The sequence below is a fragment of the Bubalus bubalis genome, chromosome 14 (assembly GCF_019923935.1).
Source record: "Bubalus bubalis isolate 160015118507 breed Murrah chromosome 14, NDDB_SH_1, whole genome shotgun sequence".
In the NCBI taxonomy this organism is placed as follows: Eukaryota; Metazoa; Chordata; class Mammalia; order Artiodactyla; family Bovidae; genus Bubalus; species Bubalus bubalis.
Genome location: NC_059170.1, coordinates 28,702,403 through 28,727,375, shown reverse-complemented (window position 1 = coordinate 28,727,375; position 24,973 = coordinate 28,702,403). Strand labels below are relative to the sequence as shown.

Sequence of the window (24,973 nt, the reverse complement as noted above, 5' to 3'; positions counted from 1 at the left end):
CTGCAGCCCCTGTTCCTGGCAGCCCCTCCGGGCAGGGCTAAACCACATCCTATCCCCGCGTCTGCAGATGGTGGTGCAGCGGGGCCTGGCACCCCGGGCCCGGGAGCTGTTGGCTAACAGCAGTGCCCTGGAGGAGGCCGTCCTGGGGGAGCAGCGAAGACTGGACCTCGGTGAGTGTCATGTCCCAAGGGGCGTCCCGGCTCTGTGGGACTCTTGCCCTCCAGCTACGTTGTGTGGGGGTTCGTGGATTGTCACTGTGAGAGTCAGGATGGCAGCTGCCATGGGTGTTAATTTTCCCCACTGCCCCAGCAAGTCCACTCCTGGAGCCCTGCAGAGGCCTGCCCACCCTGACTTTGTGACAGGACCCCAGGACGTGGAAGGGCCCGGGGAGAGGACACGAGAACCAGCTGATGGTTCTGCTGTCCTGGATGAGGGTCATGTGTGTGCCAGGTCATGGGGAGAGGACACGAGAACCAGATGATGGTTCTGCTGTCCTGGCTGAGGGTGTGTGTGTGCCAGGCCATGGGCTAGGTGGGGGTGTGTGTGTGCACCCTCTGCTGTGAGCACCTCAGGGTGCTGGTGGCCATGTGCAGCGGCTTAGCTTTTCTGAGTCTCCATTGTTTCACCTATAAAATGGGACGGTTGCATTTGCTGTGGGCCTAGGAGGCTGCTCTGAGATTTGGGGTGCAGTGCTTTCCCCCAAGCCGATGGCCCTTGTGTCCAGGTGTCTCCCTCTGTGTGTGTGTGAGCCTTAGCACTCCCTGGTCAGGAGGACTGAAGTGGCTGTGCCTGTACTGTGCGGGCGGGGGCTCCTCAGGATTGAAGCCATCTTTCCCGCAGCGCGGGCCACCCTGCAGGACACTGGGACCCAGCTCCGCGATGCCCGGGCCAGGAAGGAACAGCTGGCGGCCCGGGTCCGGGAGGTGCAAGCCATGCTGGCTATGGACACAGGTAGGGTGGGTCTCCTCCCTGCAGTTCCCCCACCTCTTGTCCCCAGAGCTGAAGGGGCACCTACCCACACGGGCATCACCCCACCAGCCCTGCCTGTCCAGTGGGGTCACCATCCAGGAAGGGGGCCAGGGTAGTTCCAACCCTGGGGACTCTCCCCAGCCCTAAGGACTTGCTTCTGGTCGGGAATCAGACACCAAACAAACGGCACCCCCAACGTCAGCCTGGGTAGCAAGTGAACCCAGGAGGAATGGGGAGCATTTGGAGAGAGAGGACGCAGGGCGGGCGGGGAAGGCACAGGTGTTCAGTGGGCTCAGAGGTGGCGGCAGCAGCAGAGGTCAGTGTGGCTGGAGCTGGACGCCCAGACACCTCAAGGGTCTGGGGACCGGGGAGGCTCAGGGCACAGGAGGGATCCCTGCTGACTCGAGAGTAGACCCTGCCTACCAGCCTGGGGGCCACAGGGACTCTGGAAGGACCTCAGGAGAGATGGAGTGGCAGGGTGGGGGACTGACCAGGGGGAGATGAGGCTGAGCTGACTCAAGCAGGCCTCAGGGGACTCCACTCAGGCGTGTGGCTGGCACAGGAGGGCTGTCTATCTGGGAGGGGGTGGCGGGTGAGTCTCCACCGCCCTGAGGTTCTCATGAGGTAGGGGGAGCGGGGTTAATTCCCTGTTGCTGGTTCTGGCAGGGGGTCTTAGTGGTCTCCCCAGATAGGGATGAGGCCCCCCCGACTGAGCCTCCACACGGCCCACTGCAGATGAGACAAGCAAGAAGATAGCCCATGCCAAGGCCGTGGCCGCTGAGGCCCAGGACACGGCTGCCCGCGTGCAGTCCCAGCTTCAGGACATGCACCGGCATGTGGAGCAGTGGCAGGGCCAGTACAAGGGCCTGCAGAGCCAGGACCTGGGCCGTGTGGTGCTTGATGCTGGCCGCTCAGGTGGGTCCTGGGGCACGGTGCCCCGATGGTGGGTGGGCCAGGGTGGGCAGGCCAGGCACGCAGGGCCTCCTTCCCCTCCGTTCCCTGCCTGCAGTGTCCACCCTGGAGAAGACGCTGCCGCAGCTTCTGGCCAAGCTGAGCCTCCTGCAGGACCGCGGGGCACACAATGCCAGCCTGGCTCTGTCAGCCAGCATCGGCCGCGTGCGGGAGCTCATCGCCCAGGCCCGTGGTGCCGCCAGCAAGGTGGGTGCGAGTGCCAGGGCCAGGTGGGCATCTGGGAGACCAGGAGGCGGACACTGACGGGCTGTGTGTCCCCACAGGTCAAGGTGCCCATGAAGTTCAACGGGAGCTCAGGGGTGCAGCTGCGCACCCCTCGGGACCTCACCAACCTCGCCGCCTCCACTGCCCTCAAGTTCTACCTGCAGAGCCCAGAGCCCACAGCTGGCCAGGTCACAGGAGACCAGTTTGTGCTGTACATGGGCGGCCGCCAGGTAGCAGGCGGGCTCTGCGGGCTGGGTGGAGCTGGGCGCCAGGCTGGAGCGGGTGGGGCGCCCGAGGCCTTGCCCCACTGAGTCTCCTGTCACCCAGGCCACCGGCGACTACATGGGTGTGGCTCTGCGGGGCCAGAGGGTGCACTGGGTGTACCGCCTCGGTGGGGCAGGGCCTGCGACCCTCAGCATCGACGAGGACATTGGGGAGCAGTTCGCGGCCGTCAGCATTGACAGGTGGGACACCCAGTCCCCACAGCACTCCCCCACCTCCGAGTGTGGCCACATGTCCACACCTCACCTCCCACCTCTGCCCTCAGGATCCTCCAGTTTGGCCGGATGTCTGTCACGGTGGAGAATCGGATGGTCCAAGAGACCAAGGGAGACACGGTGGCCCCTGGGGCTGAGGGGCTGCTCAATGTCCAGCCGGACGATTTCGTCTTCTATGTGGGGGGCTACCCCAGCAACTTCATGGTGAGCCTGGCCGGCCTGGGTGCACAAGCTGCCCTGCCCGCCTGTCCCACGAAGTCCTACTCCCACGAAGTCCTACTCAGTATCTGGCCTGGGCTCCCCCCTCGGGTCTGCCCTGACTGCGCACTGTGCCCACAGCCCCCTGAACCCCTACGCTTCCCTGGCTACCGGGGCTGCATCGAACTGGACACACTCAATGAGGAGGTGGTCAGTCTCTACAACTTCGAGAAAACCTTCCAGCTGGATACAGCTGTGGACAAGCCATGTGCCCGGTACGTGTGGTCTGAGCCGACCCTCACTCCGACTCTGCCCACCCTGGGCTGACCCTCCCACCTCTGACCGGCAGCTCCAAGTCAACCGGGGACCCGTGGCTCACAGATGGCTCCTACCTGGACGGCTCCGGTTTTGCCCGCATCAGCATGGAGAGCCAGCTCAGCAACACCAAACGCTTCGACCAGGAGCTGCGGCTCGTGTCCTATAGCGGCATCATCTTCTTCCTGCAGCATCAGGCATGTCCGCTGTCCATGCCCCTACCCTACCCCACCATCCACGCCCCCCGCCTGCCAGCTGTCCACACCCTCTCCCCTGCCCCCCTGGCTGTGCTGACCCTCCCCTTTCCCCAGGACCAGTTCCTGTGCCTGGCTGTGCAAGAAGGCAAACTAGTGCTCCTCTATGATTTTGGCGCAGGCCTGAAGGAGGCCGGCCCGCTGCAGCAGCCTCCGCCACAGCTGACTGCAACCAGCAAGGCGGTAAGGCTGGCTTCAGAGAAGGCCCTGGGTGGGGAGGGGCAGTGGGGGTCGCAACTCCCCTGAAGGTGCCCACCTGTGCCGGCGCCTCCCAGATCCAGGTGTTCCTGCTGGGGGGCAACCGGAAGCGTGTGCTGGTGCGCGTGGAGAGGACCACGGTGTTCAGCGTGGAGCAGGAGAACGTGCTGGAGCTGGCCAATGCCTACTACCTGGGGGGCGTGCCGCCCAGCCAACTGCCTGCCAGGTGAGCAGGTCTGGGGCGAGGGGTGGGGGTGGGGGGGCAGGGCCTGGGGAGGCCACCACCGCGGCTCATCCTGTGGACACTGGTGCCTGCAGCCTGCGGCAGCTCTTCCCCTCTGGAGGCTCCGTGCGAGGCTGCATCAAGGGCATCAAGGCCCTGGGCAAGTACGTGGATCTCAAGAGGCTGAACACCACGGGCGTCAGCGCCGGCTGCACCACTGACCTGCTGGTGAGCCCCCTCCCGCCCCCGGCCGCGTGCATGCCCTTTCCGGCTGCCACCGCAGGCCCTCACAGTCGCCCTGCCTGCAGGTGGGACGGGCCATGACTTTCCACGGTCACGGCTTCCTGCGCCTGGCACTCCCCAGCGATGCCGTGCCCCTCACGGGTGACGTCTACTCTGGCTTTGGCTTCCGCAGCAGCCAGGACAGTGCTCTGCTCTTCCAACGAGAGTCCCCGGTGCGTCTGCCCCACCTCCAGGGCAGCAGGGTGGGGGCGTGTGGCCAGAGGGAGTCTGGGCCCCCAGCCTGGCTCACTGACCCAACCATGTTCCACAGGGTGGGCCATGCGAGGTGACCCTGCAGCAGGGTCACGTGACCCTCCGGCTGGCCAGGACTGAGCTGAAGACACAAGAGCGTTTTGATGATGGGGCCCCCCATTACGTCACTTTCTACAGCAACAACACGGGGTGAGCCTGGCTCACCTGGCCTCTCCAGGGAAGGCGGGGCAAATCTGAGGGTTTAGGGACAATGCACTGCGGGTTGGGTGGCAGGATGGGGAAACACCACTCTCCCCACCAGGGTCTGGCTCTACGTGGACGACCAGCTTCAGGAGATGAAGCCCTACCGGGGGCCACGGCCCCAGCCTCAGCCCGAGGGGCCCCCTCAGCTCCTCCTGGGGGGCTCGCCCAAGTCCAGTGACATTCGTAACTTCAGTGGCTGCATCAGCAATGTTTTTGTGCTGCGGTGAGCGGAGTGGGCATGAGGGGGGCAGTGTTTGCTGGCAAGAACCTGCTGACTTGGCCCCAGCCACTGACCTGCACCCCTCACCCTCCACAGGCTCCTGGGGCCTCAGCGCGTGTTTGACCTGCAGGAGAACCTGGGCAGCTTCAACGTGAGCTCAGGCTGCGCCCCAGCCCCTCGCACCCAGCTCCTGGAGCTGGTCCCGCAAGGGCTGCGGGCCACTGTCTCTCAGAAGGTAGGGTACAGGAGGGGTGTGGGCGGCGGGGCTGGGGTAGGCAGAAAGTCACCTCATGTCCCTGCACCCCCATCCGACCCCCACCAGGCTGCCCGCCGAAGCCGGCAGCCTGCCCAGGACTCTGCCTGCTTGCCACCTGGGTCCCTCAGGACCATCCGGGACGCCTACCAGTTTGGGGGTCCCCTGACCAGTTACCTGGAGTTTGCACATGTTCCGGCCTCCCCCAGTGACTGGTAAGCCTGGGTGGGGACCAGGGTGGGGGGTGCCACAGTGGGGTGGAGGTAGGGCACAAGGCTGATGCCCATGCTTGGCTTCCAGGTCACAGCTCTCCATGCTCGTCCGCCCACACGCCCCCCGAGGGCTCCTGCTCCTTGCTGTCCCTCAGACAGCCAGCAGCCCCTCCCTGGTTCTCTTCCTGAACCACAGACGTTTTGTAGCTCAGACCGAAGGCCCTGGGCCCCAGCTCCGAGTCCAGAGCCGCCAGCGTTCACGCACTGGCCAGTGGCATACGGTGAGGGACTGGGAGAGGGGACACGGGGTGGGAGGTAGCGGGGGCATCTGGGAACTCCCACCCTGATGTGCCTCTCCCCACCCTCAGGTGTCCGTGCGCTGGGAGAAAAGTCGGATCCAGCTGATGACAGACAGGGTCTGGGCCCATAGCCAGGAGGGGCCAGGCTGGCAGCACCAGGGGCAGCAGGGCCCCCGGCCACACACACTCTTTGTGGGGGGCCTTCCTGCCAGCGGCCACAGCCCCAGGCTCCCAGTGAGCACCACCTCGCCCAGCCTCCCACCCCTCCCCAGCCAGATACTGTCCACCTTCCTAGCACCCCAAGGGCCTGACCCCAGCCCACTCTGTGTTCCTACAGGTGGCCATCAGCAGCCCTGGGTTCAGGGGTTGTGTGAAGAGGCTGAGGCTGGATGGGCGGCTCCTGGGGGCCCCCACGCGGATGGCGGGGGTCACACCCTGCTTCTCAGGGCCCCTGGAGAAGGGCCTGTTCTTCACAGGCAGCGGGGGAGCCGTCACTCTAGGTCTGTCCCTGACTGGTGCCCTCCCAGTCCTCTTGGGGTGGCCGGGGGGGCAGAATAGTGATACCCAGAAAGGGTGGGGCCTGGGGCCCGAAGCCCTCCCCTTCTCACGGCCCCTCCTTGCAGACACCCTGGGGGCCACACTGCTCGACGTGGCCCTGGAGCTGGAGGTGCGGCCCCAGACAGCCACCGGCCTGGTCTTCCACTTGGGCCGGGGCCAGACGCCCCCGTACCTAGAACTGCAGGTGCTGGGGAAGCAGGTAAGACAGGTGTGAGCTGCAGCCTCAGGGTGGGATCAGGGCTGGCAGGGCCCTCCTGACCTCTCACACCCCCAGGTCCTGCTGTGGGCAAACGACGGCGCTGGTGAGTTCTCCACGTTGGTGACATGCCCCACAGCACTGTGTGATGGACGCTGGCACCGACTGGCAGGTGAGCTGGTGCCTCTCCCAGCGGGAGGTCGCGACACTCCTGACCCTCACCTGCTGCAGAGTCAAGCCTGGAAGGACTGACTCGGCAGGGGTCAGCCGCAGGCCTCCAGCGGGGGGGTGGCAGGGACTTAAAGCCAAAGAAACAGGGTGAACAGCCCCTGGCCCTGTGGCTTGTGCGAGTCCTCCCAGCCCGGCCACAAGGCAGCTGTGCTTGCAGTGACCAAAGGCGGGAACGTGCTCCGGCTGGAGGTGGACCAGCAGAGCAACCACACCCTGGGCCCGGCGCCAGCCACCTGGGCCAACGCCCTGGTGCCGCTGCATCTCGGAGGCCTGCCGGGTGAGTGCGGCCTCAGCCTGGGGGCGGGGGGAGGGGGAAGGCTGCCCTGGGCACCAGGCGCTGAGGTTGAGAGCGGGGAGCCCAGGCCTGATGAGACACCAGCCTCTGCTCCAACTGGGCCCTTTCCTCCTCTCCCTCAGAACCCTGGAAACGGCCTCCCTACAACGGCTGCATGCGGAATCTGGTGCTGAACCAGGTGTCGGTCACCTGGCCTCGCACTGCGGGTGTGCAGGGGGCAGTGGGGGCCAGCGGCTGCCCAGCCACGTAGCACAGCTACCCCCGGGACCCCAGCCGACAGCTCCAGCAGCCACACGAAGGGGTCTTCTGGAGCCCACAGGTGGTCTGCCCCATCAGGCAGGGTCTTGCCCCCCAGAACCCCCAGCCCCTCCACCCAGCGTGCAGATACCACCACCCTCAGGTGGCTCTTAGATGAAGTCTGTGTGTATTTATCTAGACTCCAGATTCTATGGGTAATAAAGTCTTATTTCTGGGAGTGGTTTTAAGTTATATCTCACTTCCTAAAGGAAAGGGTAAATAACACTGTAAAATGGGGGTTTGTATTTTTTATCTTTCAATTTAATTATGAAATTTCCCTTCCACCAATATTCAGTAATAAGAAAGCTGTAAATCACAGGTCCCCCTGCTTCTTGAAACAAAAATTAAAAAGTAACTTGTGTAACTGAGTGTCGACTTTAAATGTAGAAAAAGAAAAGCAGCCCAGTGGGTCTGGAGGCCCGAGCCCAGCACGACTGTCCCTCTGAGTCAGAACCCAGGCCCAGAGCCGCTTCTTGCACCCAACTCCCGTCAGCCCACCTGGCACGCAGACAATCCAGAGTTGGCAGATAAAAGAAAAGACTTTTACTGATTAGCACGTTGGGGCAAAGGTGAGAGGGTGTGATCACAAACGCCACTACTGAGGCCAAATGACCTGGGGGTTGAGCCCTCGTGGCTGGAGGCAACCTAATCCAGGCTCATGTCCTCTTCTTCGTCCTTCTTGTCCTTCCCATCGCCCTCCTGCTGCTCGGGGCTGGCGCTATTCTGCATGGCTTTGGCAAATGCTTCCACGTCTAAAACACATTAAAAAGCCTGACGTGACCTTTCCGGCCCGGGTCCAGCACTGCTGACTGGGGGACACGAGGGGAGAGCCAGGCGGAGGCCAGGGCCGTCAGACTAGGCGCCCTCTGCACATGGGGGAAGCCCTCCTCTCCAACTACAAGGAGACCATCTCTGCCTCACCTGTGGCCGAGGGGCGGGGCGCAGGTACTTACCACCCTTGTTGGCAGCCTCCACAGCCTCCGCGGGCAGCCCAAACTGGCACATGAGGGGGCCCAGCTGCCCTGAGGCCAAGGCTGCACTGAACATGCCGAGGGCCTGTGGGAAGAGCCAGGCACCTGAGTCCATGAGAGAGCTGAAGGGGACCGCAGGAACCAAGACGCGTGGTGCCAGGGGCTGTGCTGCAGGCGGGCAAGTGTCCCCTACACCAAGCTTCCCGCAGGACACCTGGGCCATGTGTCTACCTGCTGGAACTGGGGTGAGGTCAGCGTGTTCTGGATCTCCTCTGCGGTCTGCGGCAGGGACTCCCCTGATGGCAGGTAGGGCAGCAGGCGCTCCTGGACATCCGCGTTGGCAAGGATGGGGGCCATGATCTCAGGTGTCAGCACACTGGCCAGGTCAACTAGGGCACAAGCAGTGGCCGTCAGCGGCTGGACACCAGCCAGGATGCCCATGCGAGAGGACAGTGACACTCAGCTGTGGAACTTCCGGGCGTGGTGTGGTGAGGTGAGGTGAGGCGAGAGAGGCAGGGGCAGAGGCTCAGTGTTACCTTGTTGGCCGCCTCCTGGCCCAGCCGGCACACTCATGGTAGCCAGGATGCTCTGCAGGTCGCTGAGCTGGATGGGCTGGGCGGGGCTGGCTGCTGTGCTGGCTCCGTCACCTGAGCTGGGCGCGGGGCTCGGGCTGGTCGCTGAGGCAGCTGCTGGAGCGGAAGGGGCTGGGGTGGCGCGAGTGGAGGAGGTGGTGGAGGACGGGGTGACCGCTGCTGACTGGCTCCGGGAGCTGGGGAGAGCGAGGGAACACTGGAGGGTGACATGCCTACAAAGGCACCACAACACATCCATCCTGCCCCAGACCTTGTGCTGCCAGGTCTCTGGGAGAAGTCTGAACCATGAAAAGGACAAGCCTCCCCAGGTGCCTACTCCGTCCTTCAGCATCTCCTATGCCCAGCCTCTGTGAAGGAGGAACACCTGGTGAAACCAGAGAGCCAGGGGTGAGGCTCACCTGGATGAAGAGCTGCTTGCCGGAGGCCCTCCGCTCCCCAGTAAGCTGGCCAGGCCCGGCCCGGTCAGGGCCCCCAGGCCACCTGCAAGGAGCAAGGACACACAATTCAACACTCAGGCCTGGCCGGAGGCCCCCTCCCCCACCACAGAGCAGACCCACCCAGCACTACAGCCCAGGGACAAGCAGGGGAAGAAGCAGAGCGGGCCTGTCTGCGGGGGCCCAGGGCTGGGACTCCTCAGGCGTGTTATAGCAGCTTAACCCACTAAATCTATCATTTCTCCATCCCATGACAATACCAACGCACCCCAGTTCAAGGACAGAGTCCAAATTCAGTACAAAGTAACAAGCGTTTCCCCAACAGACAAGCCAACCTGGGAGACCAGGGGGCCCAGGCAGGATCCCTGTCGCATGTTCTTAGGCCCTGCTCCTCAGCCAGCTGTGCTCCCCTGAAATATGGAACTGTGTCCTCCTTGGGGGCCCTGGAAGGCCTTGCCCACCTGGTGCAAGGTCAATCCCTAAGGCAAACCAGGCCCCTGCCCAGGGAAGCCAGCACACAGATATGGCTCTGACAGAGCTGATGAGAAGCCGCAAGCTGCCAACTCTGCTACTAAGGGGCTCCCAAGCCCTCGGCGTGTTACCCAGTCCTCCGAGGCCGGCAGGTCCGATGAGCTGCATGAGTTGGCTGTGGCTCATGTTCCCCAGCAGGCTCTGCAGGCCACCCTCCCCTGCAGGACAGAAGGTGCTCAGATTGGGGCTGCGGTGGCCAGGGGCCTCCAGCTGGGTCTGCCCCCACCCCTCCGCTGCCACCAAGGTCCTGGGGGCGGCCCCCATCTCAGCTGACCCTGAGCTGTGCGCTGAGTGTCTCCTGCCAGGAGCCAGCGCAATAGGGCTCACAGACGGGTCACCAACTGAAGACAGGAGCAGGGACCAACTCCGGAACCGCCCCAAGGGGCTCCTAACCTGGATCCTCCACCTCCGCTTAGCCACCGGCCCGCACCACCCAGGGTCCACGTCAGCGGAAACCGACTCCAACCTCACAGCACATCCGGGAAGGTGACCATTACCGCCCAGCGCAGACAGCTCGTGGCCTCCGCTCCCACTCGCCCCCAGGGCTCCGGGCATCGGCGGGTTGTTCAGATACTCGTTGACTTTCCGGCAGTGCTCCTCATCCTGGTCCGTCTTGGGCTCCTGTGGGGAGGACACAGCAACAGGCACAACTGAGCAGCCCACCCATCTTACAGGTGGGGAGACTGACGCGCTAGGAGCACTTGGCACACAAGCAACCCTATCCTCCAGGATGAGGCTGTGTGACCGCCTTAAACCACAAATCCCGGATGTCCCTGGTGGTCCGGTGGTTAGGCCTTCACCTTCCACTGCAGGGAGTGAGGGTTCAAGCCCTAGTCAGGGACCTACGATCCCACATGCCTCAGGGCCAAAAAAACAAAATATAAAACAGGAAGCAATATTGTAACAGATTCAATAAAGACTTAAAAATGGTTGTCAAACCTTTTTTCTAATTAACTTATTTTTTACTGAAGGATAATTGCTTTACAGAATTTTGCTGTTTTCAATCAAACCCCAAGTTTAAAAAAAAAAAAACCTCAAATCCTTCAACACATGTAATGCTGTAAAATAACCCTGTTATCACACCACTGTCACCAACCAGCCCTGGCCTGCAGCCCTCCAGAGTTAGCTGGGCGCTGATGATGAGCACTTGGGCATGCAGGGGGTCATCAGGCAGCATCACCCTGAGGGCACCCCCAGAACTTCGAGACAGAGCACCCATGACTGGTACACTATCACCCAGAGACCCCCAGAGCACACCAAAGGGGAAGACACAAGACAGAGCCACCACACAGGGTTCACCCTGGCTTCCGGTCTGCGCTTATGACCCTGGAGGGGGCACTGGGAGACCAGCAAGTCACAGGCAGAGATGGGACCCAGCCCAGAAATCATTCCTGTAAGTGACCCAGGGATTTCCAGCCTCAAAAGGGCCCCAAAGCCAAGCTACACACTCTGGACTCTGGCAGAGCCCACTACAACAATCCCCCCTCACACCGCACCCCCACTCCCCACACACGGTGACACTCTTGAATCTTTTGGTTCCATGGCAAGTAGGGTCAGCACCAGCTGGTAAGGGAAAGCAAATTCTACCATCAGAACAGCTAATTCTGATAAGCTGGCACTTTTCAAAAATTGTGTTTGAAAATAAAGTAACATAGGTCATTCAAATAACAATATTTTCTGGGTACCTACTATATGCTAAGCATTGAGCCTGGGTCTCCTGCATTGCAGGCAGATTCTTTAGCACCTGTGCTACCAGGCAAATCCATTATTTTATACACTGAATAGAATTAGAAAACAGACCTAATTACTGCCTTTGTGGAATACGACTTGTATGTGAAGGGGTTTTGGGGGAAAAAAAAAAAACCCCACAGAAACCCAAAGGCCCCATGAGCAAATTTCTAACCTAATTTTATGACAATATTTTAAGAGAAAAAGTAAACAAAACCTGCATACCTGCATCCAGAAGAAGAGTCGTTTGGACCCTGCCTTAAACTTGAGCACGTAGACCCTCCCACTGGGGCACTGTGGCACGCGCTTGAACTCACAGTCATCGGGGAAGATGATCAGATCCTAAAGAGAGGCACTGCTGGGCCCCAGGACCTCCAGGAACACAGGCCGGGCCCGGGCCTGGGGTTGTGTGGCGGGCTGGGCAGAGGCCCCGGGACACAGAGACCAAGCCCCTCACCAGCAGGGTCTGTGCAGGGCAGACAAACAAGGGTCACAGGCACCCCAGGAGGGTCGTGAGGGCCAGGAGAGGGGCCCGGTACTGAACAGAGAAGGGGGGTTTCCGGCTCCTGGAGGATTTTTGATAGAGACGTTTTGGGAGCAACATTCCAAGATGAGTTAAAAAGTCAGCCCTGACCTGCTCCTGAACTTAACAAAAAAACGATACTGTCTGAATAAAATGACCGCTAAAGAAAGCTTTCTAGAGGGCTGTGATCAAGGTCAGGATTTGTACACTTTTTCTCCAATCTTAGGCACCTCATCTTCAGAACTTTACACGTACACAGGTGACAGAGGAGATGGACATGATCGTTGAGACTAGAAAGCCCACAAGCAGATCCACATACCCCACCAACACACTCCAAACTGTCAACCAGTTGTTTCAAGCCCAGAGCGCGGTGTCCTCCTGTAAAGACCACGCTGCCCTGACCATTTTGGGGCGGGGGGCGGGTAGGTGTCCTCAAGACAAGGTTCACTCCCAGACACTTACATCTTCCACGTTACCCGATGTCCTGTCTTTCCAGCAAAAGTGAATGAGGGAGTCATCCGTCTGCTGAATGTACACAAGCCCTTTCCGTTTATCTGGGGTGACGGTAGTTCCTTTTAATGACATTTTTCCGGCCCGAAACTCCACCAAATACTTGTTGGAGGACCCACGGGAGCCTGGCACCAGGCTTGGAAACAGAGCTCCTGAAGTCGTCATCCTAAAAGAAGCACCACCGCGCAGGCCCGGTCACGACCGCGGACACCCTAACGTCCTCCTCCAATGCTGCGCTCGAAGAGCAGAAGGAAAGCGCTTCTCGCAGCCGGGCCAGGCCTCAGACGCCCGACACCTGCGGCCAGCTCATTCCGGGGTGGGCCGGCCCACGGGGCCAGGTTCTCAGCTTCTGCTCCCGTTTCTCAAACCCCGAAATTTACCTGTGCATCTAAAGCGCATGGCAGCTGGGGATCCTCGTCAACACCATGTTCCGTACATTTTAAATAATCTATTAGCCTGCGACTCCGAAAGATTTAAAACCTCGAGCTGGGCAGACAGGCCGCTAACACGCTGGATGGCAGGCCAGACTCCGGCCTAAACCTCGCTGCTACCGGACACACGGCCGGTAAACTGCAGCGCGGCTGGCTTGCTCCCCTCGGACAGAAAACCCGAGCGAGCACCTGGGGAAACGCGAACCCGGCGGCCGGGGAGGACTTTGCGCGGGTGAAGACCCGCTCCCACCCGCAGGCCCCACCGCCCGGCACTCTCGGCTGCGGGCGCCGCGGGCCCGGGGCGGCGGCCGGGGTGCCCGGGAGCCCCCGTCCGCGCTTGCCCCCGGCCTCTGCGGCCCCAGACGACCCGGCGCCCGCCCGGGGACCGCCGACGTCGCAGGCCCCGCCCCCGACCACCCCCATAACCGTCCCCGCCCCCGACGACCCCGCACCTGGCCCGCGCCGAGACTCCGCCGAGAGGCGCCGTCCGGGTTCGCTCTTCCTCCTCAGCGCCTGCCGGGCCCCGCCGGAACACCCCGCTCGCCCCGCCCCGCCCGCCGCTCTCGCCGCTGATTGGGCTCCGTCAGGAGCGGGGCGGGCGCTAGTCTGCGGGCGATTGGCGAGGGCCGCCGCCCGTCTCGCCACCGGCCCGCCCCCGCGCCGGCGGCTCTCTTCCGGAGGAAGCGCGGGCCGGGGGCCCGCGGGCCAGAGCGGCCCCTATTGTTGCTGTGTCATAGGGGCGCGGCGGCGGCCCCTGGCGGCGACGCCGGGAACGGCGAAGCGGTCGCAGGCCGAGCAGCTGGCGTTGGATCTGGGACCGCGAACCGGGCGGGGGCGCCTGCGGGGCGCGGGGCAAGGTGTCTCAGGTGTGCTGACCGTGCGGGACGCCAGGTTCCTAGACCTGGGGAAGTAGTCGCCGGCTTAGGGGGAGGGATGTCATAGGACGGCGGGGCCGTGCGGTGTCTTCGAGTCCCTGGGGGAAAGTGACTGCAGCCCTGGACTCAGGTGCGTGGGCCCAGCGTCCTCCCGACGAGCGGTGGTCTCCTGGGAGCCCGTGCGACGCACAACGCCGCTGCCCTGCGCCCCCAGACCCTCTTGAGAACTACCCTCCATCCTCCCTGTGCCCTGGGGGTCCCCCAACCCTCAAAACAGTGACGGCGTGACTGTTTCCCCATCCTCCCCAGACCCCCTATAATCTGCCGACAAGGCTGCTCCTTCATTCCTTGTCTGGTGTGTGATGTGTGCAGTCTGAACCGAATGAAATCAGCTGTCCTGCACACACTGGAGGAGGGAAACGGAAGCGCGGCCCTCCCATTCCTTTACTTCCCTTCACTTACACTTTGTAGTTTCTGCAGAGCAGCACACACACCTGGAGCCCATGCTACACATGATGTGTGACTCCCCGCTCCAAGAGGCAAGGCCATCCTCAATTGTGTGGCCACCTCCATGCCCGCTTGATTTACCATCAACCCAGAGGAATCTGCTTCCCTTGTAGTTCAGTTGGTAAAGAATCTGCCTGCGATGCAGGAAACCTGGGTTTGATTCCTGGCTCCGGAAGATCTACTGGAGAAGGAAACGGCAACCCAGTCCAGTATTCTTGCCTAGAGAATCCCATGGATAGAGCAGCCTGGCAGGTTACAGTCAATGGGGTTGCAAGAGCAGGACACGACTTAGCTGGCCCCTACCACCACCACCACCACAGAGGAACCTGGTGGGCTACAGTCGTCCATGCGGTCTCACAAGAGCTCGCCACCACTTAGCGACTAAACCACAACCATCATGAATACGTAAAATCCATTTTTAAGCTTTTTTTTAAAAAAAGGTATAAAAGTGAAAACTATTCTTTTATTCAGCATTGTTTTAAGATGTATCCATGTTGACACATGCAGCCCTAACCTAGTCTGTCTTACCTCCTGTGTAACATTCTGATGGATAAAACACCGCAAGTTCTGTACCCATTGCTTTGTGATCTAAAGAGTCTCTATTTTTTTTTTTTTTTTGGTTTGGAAAAATAGAGCTCGTTTTCATTTTAAAATATTTATGTTGATAAGAAATGTTTTTATAATTAATATTTAAAATTTCTAATATGGTAAATATCCATAGATAAAACTCATGTATGCAAAAGCTCTATGGGGATCCTTGATAGTTTTTGAGAGTCTAAAGAGTTCCAGAGACCAAAGTGATGGGAACAGAGACCCGTGAAGAAATTCAGTGGCCTGTGACTGGGGTCACGACACCCGCAGCAGTACCATCCCGCGCGCTCTGTGAAACCAGAAAGAAGACAGTAAGAAAACCACCTGGCTTCCCTGAGGAGGGACTGGCAGGCAGGGGTCACTGTCCAAAGTCTTGGGAAGCTCAAAAGCTGCCAGCAGGGGCCATAGGGAAAGCAACTTTCTAGAACCTGAACACCCTTCTGGGCAGTGACTGCGGTGGGGCCTCAAATGAGCACTTCCTTATCCCAAACTAAGGGAGCTTGTGTCCTGGGAGGCTCAAAAGAGAAAGCTTTATACACTTTCACTGGTTTCTGTGAAAAAACCAGTAAGGAGACAAGCTACCGGTAGATGGCCATCAAGGAGGCCAGTCCATGTGCCCCCTCCCCCCACCCTCCACCCCAGTATGGACTCTGTGAACTGGGCCCCACAGCAGAAAAAGCAAACCCAGCCCCTCGCCCTGAGCCTCGACACCCTCCCCCAGGCGAAAGGCAAGGGCTGCAGTGGCTGTGGGCGCAGGGACGGTCGACAAGGAAGCTGGCGAAGAAGTGCCCAGACATCTCCTAAGGAGGATGTGCAGATGGCCTGATGTGCAGGCAAGGATGGTGGACAGCATTATTCATAAGGGAAATGCAAATTAAAACACACGGATTAGAATGGCTTAAAAAAGGAAAAGCGACAGTACTAAGTGCTGGGGAGTCTTTGGTGCTGGAAATACAAAATGGCCCAGCCACTTAAAAAAACCGTTTGGCAGGTGGCTTTTGTTGTTGTTTTCTTTTTCTTTAATTACAGACTTTCTTTTTTAGAGCAGTTTTATGTCCACACCAAAACTGAACAGAAAGTACAGAGTTCCCACACACCCCGTCCAACAGCCCCGCCACCACCCACATCCCCCACCAGAGCTGTGTGTTTGCTACAATCCATGCTCAAACGCTGGAGAAGGAAATGGCAACCCACTCCAGTATTCTTGCCTGGAGAAGCCCATGGACAGAAGAGCCTGGAGGGCTACAATCCATAGGATCGCAAAGAGTCAGACATGATTGAAGCACTTTAGCACATGCTCATATGTGGACACATCACGTCACCAAGTCCAGAGTTTACATCAGAGTTCACACTCCGTCTTATACATCCACATGTTCAGACAAATGCTTAGTGACGTATGTGCATCTTTACAGTGTCACACAGAGCATGCTCGCCACCCTGAAAAGCTGATGTCCTCTCCCTGTCCTTCCCTCCCTCTTGCTTAATCCCTAGCAACCACTGATTTTTTTTCCAGTTTTTTATTATGGTAAAATGACACATAACAGAAAGTTTACCATCCTAATCTCTCTTTAAGTGTTGAGTTCAGTGGTCGTAAGTACATTCATGACATTGTGCAGCTATCACCACCATCCATCTTCAAACTTCTCATCTGGGAAAACTGAAACTCCATCTCCATTAGACACTGACTCCCCATCGCCCTCTTCCCCCAACCCACCACCAGTCTACTTTCTGTCAGTATGAATTTGACTGCTCTCAGCACCTATCAAATTATACAGTACTTGTCTTTTGTGTGACTGGCTTTTTTCACTCAGCATAATGTCCTCGGGTTTCATCCATGTTGCAGCATGTGTCAGAATCCCCTTCCTAAGGCTGAGTAATCTTCCACTGTAAGTATGTCTACACCACATTTTGCCTATGCGTTCATCAGTGCAGGGATGCTTGGGTTATTTCCACGCCTCAGCTATTGTGAATAATGCTGTTCTGAACATGACTTCTCGGGTGGAGCTCATGGTAAAGATCCTGCCTCCCAATGCAGGAGACATGAGAGACCCTGGTTTAATCCCTGGGTCAGGAAGATCCCCTGGAGAAGGGAATGGCAACCCATTCCCGTATTCTTGCCTGGGAAATCCCATGGACAGGCTGCAGGCTGCAGTCCCTGGGGTCGCAAAGTGTCTAAATTTTATTTTATTTTTAAACTTTACATAACTGTATTAGTTTTGCCAAATATCAAAATGAATCCGCCACAGGTATACATGTGTTCCCCATCCTGAACCCTCCTCCCTCCTCCCTCCCCATTCCATCCCTCTGGGTCGTCCCAGTGCACCAGCCCCAAGCATCCAGTATCGTGCATCGAACCTGGACTGGCAACTCATTTCATACATGATATTTTACATGTTTCAATGCCATTGTCCCAAATCTTCCCACCCTGTCCCTCTCCCACAGAGTCCATAAGACTGTTCTATACATCAGTGTCTCTTTTGCTGTCTCGTACACAGGGTTATTGTTACCATCTTTCTAAATTCCATATATATGCGTTAGTATACTGTATTGGTGTTTTTCTTTCTGGCTTACTTCACTCTGTATAATAGGCTCCAGTTTCATCCACCTCATTAGAACTGATTCAAATGTATTCTTTTTAATGGCTGAATAATACTCCATTGTGTATATGTACCACAGCTTTCTTATCCATTCATCTGCTGATGACCATCTAGGTTGCTTCCATGTCCTGGCTATTATAAACAGTGCTGCGATGAACATTGGGGTACACGTGTCTCTTTCCCTTCTGGTTTCCTCAGTGTGTATGCCCAGCAGTGGGATTGCTGGATCATAAGGCAGGTCTATTTCCAGTTTTTTAAGGAATCTCCACACTGTTCTCCATAGTGGCTGTACTAGTTTGCATTCCCACCAACAGTGTAAGAGGGTTCCCTTTTCTCCACACCCTCTCCAGCATTTATTACTTGTAGACTTTTGGATCGCAGCCATTCTGACTGGTGTGAAATGGTACCTCATAGTGGTTTTGATTTGCATTTCTCTGATAATGAGTGATGTTGAGCATCTTTTCATGTGTTTGTTAGCCATCTGTATGTCTTCTTTGGAGAAATGTCTATTTAGTTCTTTGGCCCATTTTTTGATTGGGTCATTTATTTTTCTGGAGTTGAGCTGTAGGAGTTGCTTGTATATTCGCGAGATTAGTTGTTTGTCAGTTGCTTCATTTGCTATTATCTTCTCCCATTCTGAAGGTTGTCTTTTCACCTTGCTAATAGTTTCCTTTGATGTGCAGAAGCTTTTAAGGTTAATTAGGTCCCATTTGTTTATTTTTGCTTTTATTTCCAATATTCTGGGAGGTGGGTCATAGAGGATCCTGCTGTGATGTATGTCAGAGAGTGTTTTGCCTGTGTTCTCCTCTAGGAGTTTTATAGTTTCTGGTCTTACGTTGAGATCTTTAATCCATTTTGAGTTTATTTTTGTGTATGGTGTTAGAAAGTGTTCTAGTTTCATTCTTTTACAAGTGGTTGACCAGAGTTCCCAGCACTACTTGTTAAAGAGATTGTCTTTAATCCATTGTATATTCTTGCCTCCTTTGTCAAAGATAAGGTGTCCATATGTGCGTGGATTTATCTCTGGGCTTTCTATTTTGTTCCATTGATCTATATTTCTGTCTTTGTGCCAGTACCATACTGTCTTGATAACTGTGGCTTTGTAGTAGAGCCTGAAGTCAGGTAGGTTGATTCCTCCAGTTCCATTCTTCTTTCTCAAGATCGCTTTGGCTATTCGAGGTTTTTTGTTTTTCCATACAAATTGTGAAATTATTTGTTCTAGCTCTGTGAAGAATGCTGTTGGTAGCTTGATAGGGATTGCATTGAATGTATAGATTGCTTTGGGTAGTATACTCATTTTCACTATATTGATTCTTCCAATCCATGAACATGGTATATTTCTCCATCTCTTAGTGTCCTCTTTGATTTCTTTCACCAGTCTTTTATAGTTTTCTATATATAGGTCTTTAGATTCTTTAGGTAGATATATTCCTAAGTATTTTATTCTTTCCATTGCAATGGTGAATGGAATTGTTTCCTTAATTTCTCTTTCTGTTTTCTCATTATTAGTGTATAGGAATGCAAGGGATTTCTGTGTGTTGATTTTATATCCTGCAACTTTACTATAGTCATTGATTAGTTCTAGTAATTTTCTGGTGGAGTCTTTAGGGTTTTCTATGTAGAGGATCATGTCATCTGCAAACAGTGAGAGCTTTACTTCTTCTTTTCCAATTTGCATTCCTTTTATTTCTTTTTCTGTTCTGATTGCTGTGGCCAAAACTTCCAAAACTATGTTGAATAGTAATGGTGAAAGTGGGCACCCTTGTCTTGTTCCTGACTTTAGAGGAAATGCTTTCAATTTTTCACCATTGAGGATAATGTTTGCTGTGGGTTTGTCATATATAGCTTTGATTATGTTGAGGTATGTTCCTTCTATTCCTGCTTTCTGGAGAGTTTTTATCATAAATGGATGTTGAATTTTGTCAAAGGCTTTCTCTGCATCTATTGAGATAATCATATGGTTTTTATTTTTCAATTTGTTGATGTGGTGTATTACATTGATTGATTTGCGGATATTGAAGAATCCTTGCATCCCTGGGATAAAGCCCACTTGGTCATGGTGTATGATCTTTTTAATGTGTTGTTGGATTCTGATTGCTAGAATTTTGTTAAGGATTTTTGCATCTATGTTCATCAGTGATATTGGCCTGTAGTTTTCTTTTTTTGTGGGATCTTTGTCAGGGTTTGGTATTAGGGTGATGGTGGCCTCATAGAATGAGTTTGGAAGTTTACCATCCTCTGCAATTTTCTCGAAGAGTTTGAGCAGGATAGGTGTTAGCTCTTCTCTAAATTTTTGGTAGAATTCAGCTGTGAAGCCGTCTGGACCTGGGCTTTTGTTTGCTGGAAGATTTTTTATTACAGTTTCAATTTCCGTGCTTGTGATGGGTCTGTTAAGATTTTCTATTTCTTCCTGGTCGAGTTTTGGAAAGTTGTACTTTTCTAAGAATTTGTCCATTTCTTCCTCGTTGTCCATTTTATTGGCATATAATTGTTGATAGTAGTCTCTTATGATCCTTTGTATTTCTGTGTTGTCTGTTGTGATCTCTCCATTTTCATTTCTAATTTTATTGATTTGATTTTTCTCTCTTTGTTTCTTGATGAGTCTGGCTAATGGTTTGTCAATTTTATTTATCCTTTCAAAGAACCAGCTTTTGGTTTTGTTGATTTTTGCTATGGTCTCTTTTGTTTCTTTTGCATTTATTTCTGCTCTAAGTTTTAAGATTTCTTTCCTTCTACTAACCCTGGGGTTCTTCATTTCTTCCTTTTCTACTTGCTTTAGGTGTAGAGTTAGGTTATTTATTTGACTTTTTTCTTGTTTCTTGAGGTGTGCCTGTATTGCTATGAACTTTCCCCTCAGGACTGCTTTTACCGTGTCCCACAGGTTTTGGGTTGTTGTGTTTTCATTTTCATCCGTTTCTATGCAAATTTTGATTTCTTTTTTGATTTCTTCTGTGATTTGTTGGTTATTCAGCAGCGTGTTGTTCAGCCTCCATATGTTGGATTTTTTAATAGTTTTTCTCCTGTAATTGAGATCTAATCTTACTGCATTGTGGTCAGAAAAGATGCTTGGAATGATTTCTGTTTTTTTGAATTTACCAAGGCTAGCTTTATGGCCCAGGATGTGATCTATCCTGGAGAAGGTTCCATGTGCGCTTGAGAAGAAGGTGAAATTCATTGTTTTGGGATGAAATGTCCTATAGATATCAATTAGGTCTAACTGGTCTAACTGACACGACTAGAGTGACTAAGCACACACAAACATGACCGAACAAACATCACTTCAAGGCCCTGCTTTCAGTTCTTTAGGGGTAAATACTCAGAATGGAATTGCTGGATCATATGGTAATTCTATTTTTAATTTTTTGAAGAACTGCCATACTGTTTGCCACAGTGGCTGTACCATTTTATTCCTACTAACAGTGCACAAATCTTCCTGTTTCCCCACATCCTTGCCCAAACTTGTTGTTTTCTGGGTATTTTGTTTTTTTTATATACTGGCCATCCTAATGGGTGTGGTATCTCATTGCAGCTTTGTTTTTCATTTCTCCAGTATTAGTGATGTTGAGCATGTTTTCACATGCTTATTGGCCATCTGTTTATCTTCTTTGGAAAAATGTTTATTCAAGTCCTTGCCTATTTTTGAATCAGCTTTTTTTGTTGTTATTGAGTTTTAGGAGGTCTCTGTATATTCTAGATATTAATCTGTTATCAGATGTTTGATTTGCAAATATTTTCTCCCACTCTTTGGGTTGCCTTTTTACTCTGATGCTAGTGTCTGATGCACAAAATATGTTTCAATTTTCATGAAGTACAACTTGCTTATTTTTCTTCTCTTGTTGCCTGTGCCTTTGGTGTTATAGCCAAGAAATAATTGCCACATCCAAAGTTGTGAGCTTTGTGTTCTATCTTTTCTTCTAAGAATTTATTGTTTAGGTCTCACATCTAGACCTTTGATACATTCTAATTTTTGTAAATGGTGTGAGATCAGGGTCAACTCCATTCTTTTGCATATGACTGTCCAGTTTTCCCAGCACCATGTGTTGAAAAGACCGTCCCTCCTCTCTTGAACCTTGCCATTAAACTATGTATGTTGATAGTGATGATGGTTACAAGATGGCGTGTCAACTGTACACGAGGGTGAGTGTCACTGTGTGTCAAGGTTTGAATTCCACTTCCTCCACTCACCTGCTCTGAAGCCCCAGGCAAGCCCATCTTCCTGCACCCCCTCTTCCTCCTCAGTGGGTGGGACTGGATGGTAATTTTGGGGGTCAAGCGCCCAGGACACCAGGCTCAGGCTCTGGCAGGCCTGGGTGCTCTGTGGTCCCCATTGTCAGACATGGTGGCCATGGTGGAGGCCCTACATCTATGTACGGCATTCCCAGGGCATTAAAGTTGTATGAACAGTCTGTCCCTCTGCCTGGAACTCTTGTGGCTACTGGATAGCTCAGCCTTCTGGAAAGCACACAGCCACTGGGCACCTCGAGCAGCGGTCGGGCACAGGGACCACCGAGTCAAGCTGGCTGACACCGTGTTCTGGGTATTTCATTGCTTCTGGCAATGGGCTCCAGCCCCCGGAGAACCCAGACCCCTTCCTCCCTCTTGCGTGCCCCTTAGCCCCCTCTTCACTGTAACAAGCAGTTTTCTGAAACAATCTGTTTGCTGGGCCAGTCCTACAGGACTACAGTCCAAACATCTGTCACCTAGTCTCCAGGATACGTCCACAGCCAATTTGCAGTCCTTTCCAGAGAGGCCAGAGCAGCAGACAGTGAAGAAGTGTTCAGTCCAGAACAAATGTCAGCTGCCGCCCTTTGCAACAAACTCTACTCAAAACCAGGGTTTAACATCTATCTCCACTGACCTGTCCAGTCCTCCCCCAAATCTGCGAATGACTGGTTCTGTTTATATGGATGAATGCTGACAGTTACTACATATTATAAAATTATGACAGTAAAGCCACTTCATTACGTGTTTCTTGCCTGACCTTTTCCTGCTGCGCGGATGGGATGAACTGTTCCTGCAGCGATGGAGGGAGGACCCCATCTGTGTGTTGCCAGGGAGCCCTTCGCCAAGCCTCTGGTCCAGGACAGCCAGTTCAGACAGGGGGAGGAACAGGGCCTCCAGTCAAAGGCTGACTGTCCAGGAAACTTGTACCAGGAGATTTTGAAATGGTGTCTTCACTTTGTGAAACCCTTATGCTGAGAACACACAGGATAGTGAAGCCCAAAGATGACGAAGATCGAGGGAAAGGCCGCCTAATGTCCTGCAGTGGGTTACAGGCCCTTCTGTCAAGGGACCCGATCTTCATGCCCACTTTGGACACAGGAAGGTCCTTCAGAAGATGAAACCAGGTCCAGCAGGAACTTTCTATTGACTGGACTCTCCTGTGAGGCTGACAGCTCCCCTCAGGGCACAAGGCTTCACTGAGCCACGCCTCCCCTCCTGGCACAAGGGTCGACAGGAGGCAAGAGCTATCCTCACTTCTGATTTTTGAAAGCTTGTTAGCATTGTAAATGGCAACCCACTCCAGAATTCTTGTCTGAAGAACCCCATGGACAGAGGAGCCTCGCAGACTCCTGTGTCCATAGGGTCGCAAAGTGTCAGACAGGACTGAAGTGACTTAACATTAGGATTGTAAATGATGTCTTCCTGGTGGATGCTCGAGGCGAACTTGTTCTCCTCCCAGGACCAGGTGTCCTGAAAGAAAGCCACCTGCCACGGCAACCTGAGGGGCTGGCTGGCTGAAAGATTCTGGGCCTTTTTCTCATTCTGATTTCCTGGCCTCAGGGCCAGACAAGGATGGCGACGCCTCTGGCTGGACACCTCCACACTCCCTGCAACAGGTGGCCGGCAGCATCAGCAAGGGGTGTCCGGACACCTAGAGGCTGTCAGCGCTGGGCTAGGTGCTTCTCCCCGAGTGTCAAGCAGGAGGATCCTTTCAGGAGCCCCAGCATCACCTCTGGGGACAAGGTCTGAAAGGGAGATACTGCTGAGAACACAGTCAGAGCTGCCTCTCGGGGCCCTGCTGGTGCCATTGCCAGCTCCGTTTGCCTGGGGAGGCTGTGATGACACCTGGTCGTGTGTGGCCAATGCCCTGCACAGACCTGTGAGCCTATGAAGGAGCAGAGGTCGGCCTGGCACCTTCGTTTTCCCCTCATGGAGCCACCACACTGTGGGGTGGAGGGGCCTGGCCTTCAAGGAAGCCTGCAGTGGCCAAACATGGCACAGCCTATGAGGGCTGGGCCCGCTCCTCTGATGCCTTCTTGTGACTGGGGGCCGCACCCGGTGAGGAGCCTGCCAGTGCTGGGGCGGCCCTGACCCTTGACCCCACCAGGGAGAGCAGCACCCAACCTGGAAGGGACCAGCCTGTGCGGCTCAGGGACCCAGACACTGCATTGGCCCCAGCCCTAGATGGCCTGAGAAGTCCGGCCAGCTCCAGCGTGCGTGCCGCAGGTCCATCGGCCACCATGTCGCCTGCGTGGCCGGCTCCCCAGTGGCTCTCAGAACCGTTCACTGAATCAACAGACGCAGAAATGAACCTTCAGAGGGAGTGGAATCAAAGCCTGAAGGTCTTTGGGTGAAGTGGGTCCTACTTTTCATCCCACAAGGACATTCCAAGTTATAAGGTTGCTCTGAAAACCATCCAGGCCCTCCATCCAAGCCACGATCACACACTGGGGGCCCTCTACAAGGCCATGCCTCCCACACACCGGTCATGGGGGGTCGTCTCTAAAAAGCAAATCCCACGGAAACACTTTTATTAAAGAGAGACCCCTGACATCCCAGAGCATCACGGTGGCCAAGCTGAGGGGCAGCTCTGGTGCGTGTTGAAAACTCATGCTGCCCGCACTTTCGGGTCCCAGGCCATCCTGCCCTTTCGCCTTCCACTTGAATCAGGCTTGAAGGAAGCGGTGGTGGGGACTACGCTGTGGGATCTGACCTCGGGGAAGACTCAGGGATGCAGATGAAAGCGTAGGTCGCTTGGTCATGTCCGACTCTGTGCGGCCCCACAGACTGTGTAGCCTGCCAGGCTCCTCTGTCCATGGGATTCTCCAGGCAAGAATACCGAAGTGGGTTGCCATTCCCTTCTCCAGAGGATCCTCCTGACCCAGGGACTGAACCTGGGTCTCCTACACTGCAGGCAGATCCTTTACTGTCTGAGCCTGCAGGGAAGTTCTCAGAGATGCAGACCTTGCAGCAAATTACTTGAGTGGTGAGAAACAGGACAATCCATGAAAGCTGTCAAATTGCCCTCAACACCACTGCTCTACACGTGCCCCGGGTCCCCCAGCCTTACATTCCCCGGAGAAGCAGTTTGTTTCCGTTGCCGGCCGCCACCAGGGACGCAGGACTCCCGATGCTAATGACCAGGTGTGTCAGCACCTCCTCTCTGCAGAGCCTGAGACCACACACGCCTGGGGCCTCTGTGTGGTCTGGGGGCCTCTGCAGGTTTTGGGGACCCGGCTTGGGTCCCGCCAGGCAGATGCCCTGGAACTCGACTGTGGCATCATGCCTCCAGTTTCCAAAGCTACAGAATCAAGCCTTCAGAACAAGGG

General features: G+C 55.2%; 2 protein-coding genes across 5 annotated transcripts in view; one reads left to right on the top strand and one right to left on the bottom strand.

The window, feature by feature from the left end:
• The window catches only part of LAMA5 (laminin subunit alpha 5), a 52,160-nt gene extending 44,667 nt beyond the window's left edge, over positions 1–7,493 (top strand). For both annotated transcript variants that reach the window (XM_025263807.3, XM_044927844.2), the window contains 24 exons: positions 68–170; positions 841–951; positions 1,705–1,884; positions 1,979–2,127; positions 2,205–2,375; positions 2,473–2,609; positions 2,693–2,846; positions 2,982–3,115; positions 3,190–3,352; positions 3,467–3,592; positions 3,685–3,833; positions 3,926–4,058; positions 4,139–4,285; positions 4,384–4,514; positions 4,627–4,791; positions 4,885–5,023; positions 5,111–5,256; positions 5,342–5,534; positions 5,622–5,786; positions 5,890–6,052; positions 6,176–6,309; positions 6,385–6,478; positions 6,695–6,814; positions 6,955–7,493. In XM_025263807.3, the coding sequence (XP_025119592.3) occupies positions 68–170; positions 841–951; positions 1,705–1,884; positions 1,979–2,127; positions 2,205–2,375; positions 2,473–2,609; positions 2,693–2,846; positions 2,982–3,115; positions 3,190–3,352; positions 3,467–3,592; positions 3,685–3,833; positions 3,926–4,058; positions 4,139–4,285; positions 4,384–4,514; positions 4,627–4,791; positions 4,885–5,023; positions 5,111–5,256; positions 5,342–5,534; positions 5,622–5,786; positions 5,890–6,052; positions 6,176–6,309; positions 6,385–6,478; positions 6,695–6,814; positions 6,955–7,082 (3,435 nt within the window). In that variant the 3' untranslated portion in view covers positions 7,083–7,493. The remainder of the gene's footprint in view (positions 1–67; positions 171–840; positions 952–1,704; positions 1,885–1,978; positions 2,128–2,204; positions 2,376–2,472; positions 2,610–2,692; positions 2,847–2,981; positions 3,116–3,189; positions 3,353–3,466; positions 3,593–3,684; positions 3,834–3,925; positions 4,059–4,138; positions 4,286–4,383; positions 4,515–4,626; positions 4,792–4,884; positions 5,024–5,110; positions 5,257–5,341; positions 5,535–5,621; positions 5,787–5,889; positions 6,053–6,175; positions 6,310–6,384; positions 6,479–6,694; positions 6,815–6,954) is intronic.
• Positions 7,494–7,649: 156 nt separating this feature from the next.
• ADRM1 (ADRM1 26S proteasome ubiquitin receptor) lies at positions 7,650–13,459 on the bottom strand. Of its 3 annotated transcripts, none has more exons than XM_025263808.3 (10): positions 13,303–13,459; positions 12,372–12,585; positions 11,612–11,728; positions 10,156–10,279; positions 9,730–9,816; positions 9,092–9,173; positions 8,637–8,869; positions 8,332–8,489; positions 8,083–8,185; positions 7,650–7,881 (listed from the first exon to the last, which is right to left on the bottom strand). In XM_025263808.3, exons 2-10 carry the CDS (start codon positions 12,582–12,584, stop codon positions 7,775–7,777), a joined length of 1,224 nt encoding a protein of 407 aa, XP_025119593.1. In that variant the 5' UTR covers position 12,585; positions 13,303–13,459; the 3' UTR covers positions 7,650–7,774. The 3 variants fall into 3 exon arrangements, with proteins under 3 accessions (XP_025119593.1, XP_006072359.1, XP_025119595.1); XM_006072297.4 differs by lacking the exon at positions 13,303–13,459 and adding an exon at positions 12,800–13,154; XM_025263810.3 differs by lacking the exons at positions 11,612–11,728; positions 13,303–13,459 and adding an exon at positions 12,800–13,166.
• Positions 13,460–24,973: the final 11,514 nt, after the last annotated feature.

What these genes read in the sequence shown, in the direction of transcription:
- ADRM1 (XM_006072297.4), bottom strand. An exon ending in CGAGCTGTCTGCGCTGGGCG is followed by an intron (nt 9,817 to 10,155) that starts GTAATGGTCACC and finishes TCTGTCCTGCAG; the next exon opens with GGGAGGGTGGCCTGCAGAGC. An exon ending in GGAGGCTGCCAACAAGGGTG is followed by an intron (nt 7,882 to 8,082) that starts GTAAGTACCTGC and finishes AATGTGTTTTAG; the next exon opens with ACGTGGAAGCATTTGCCAAA.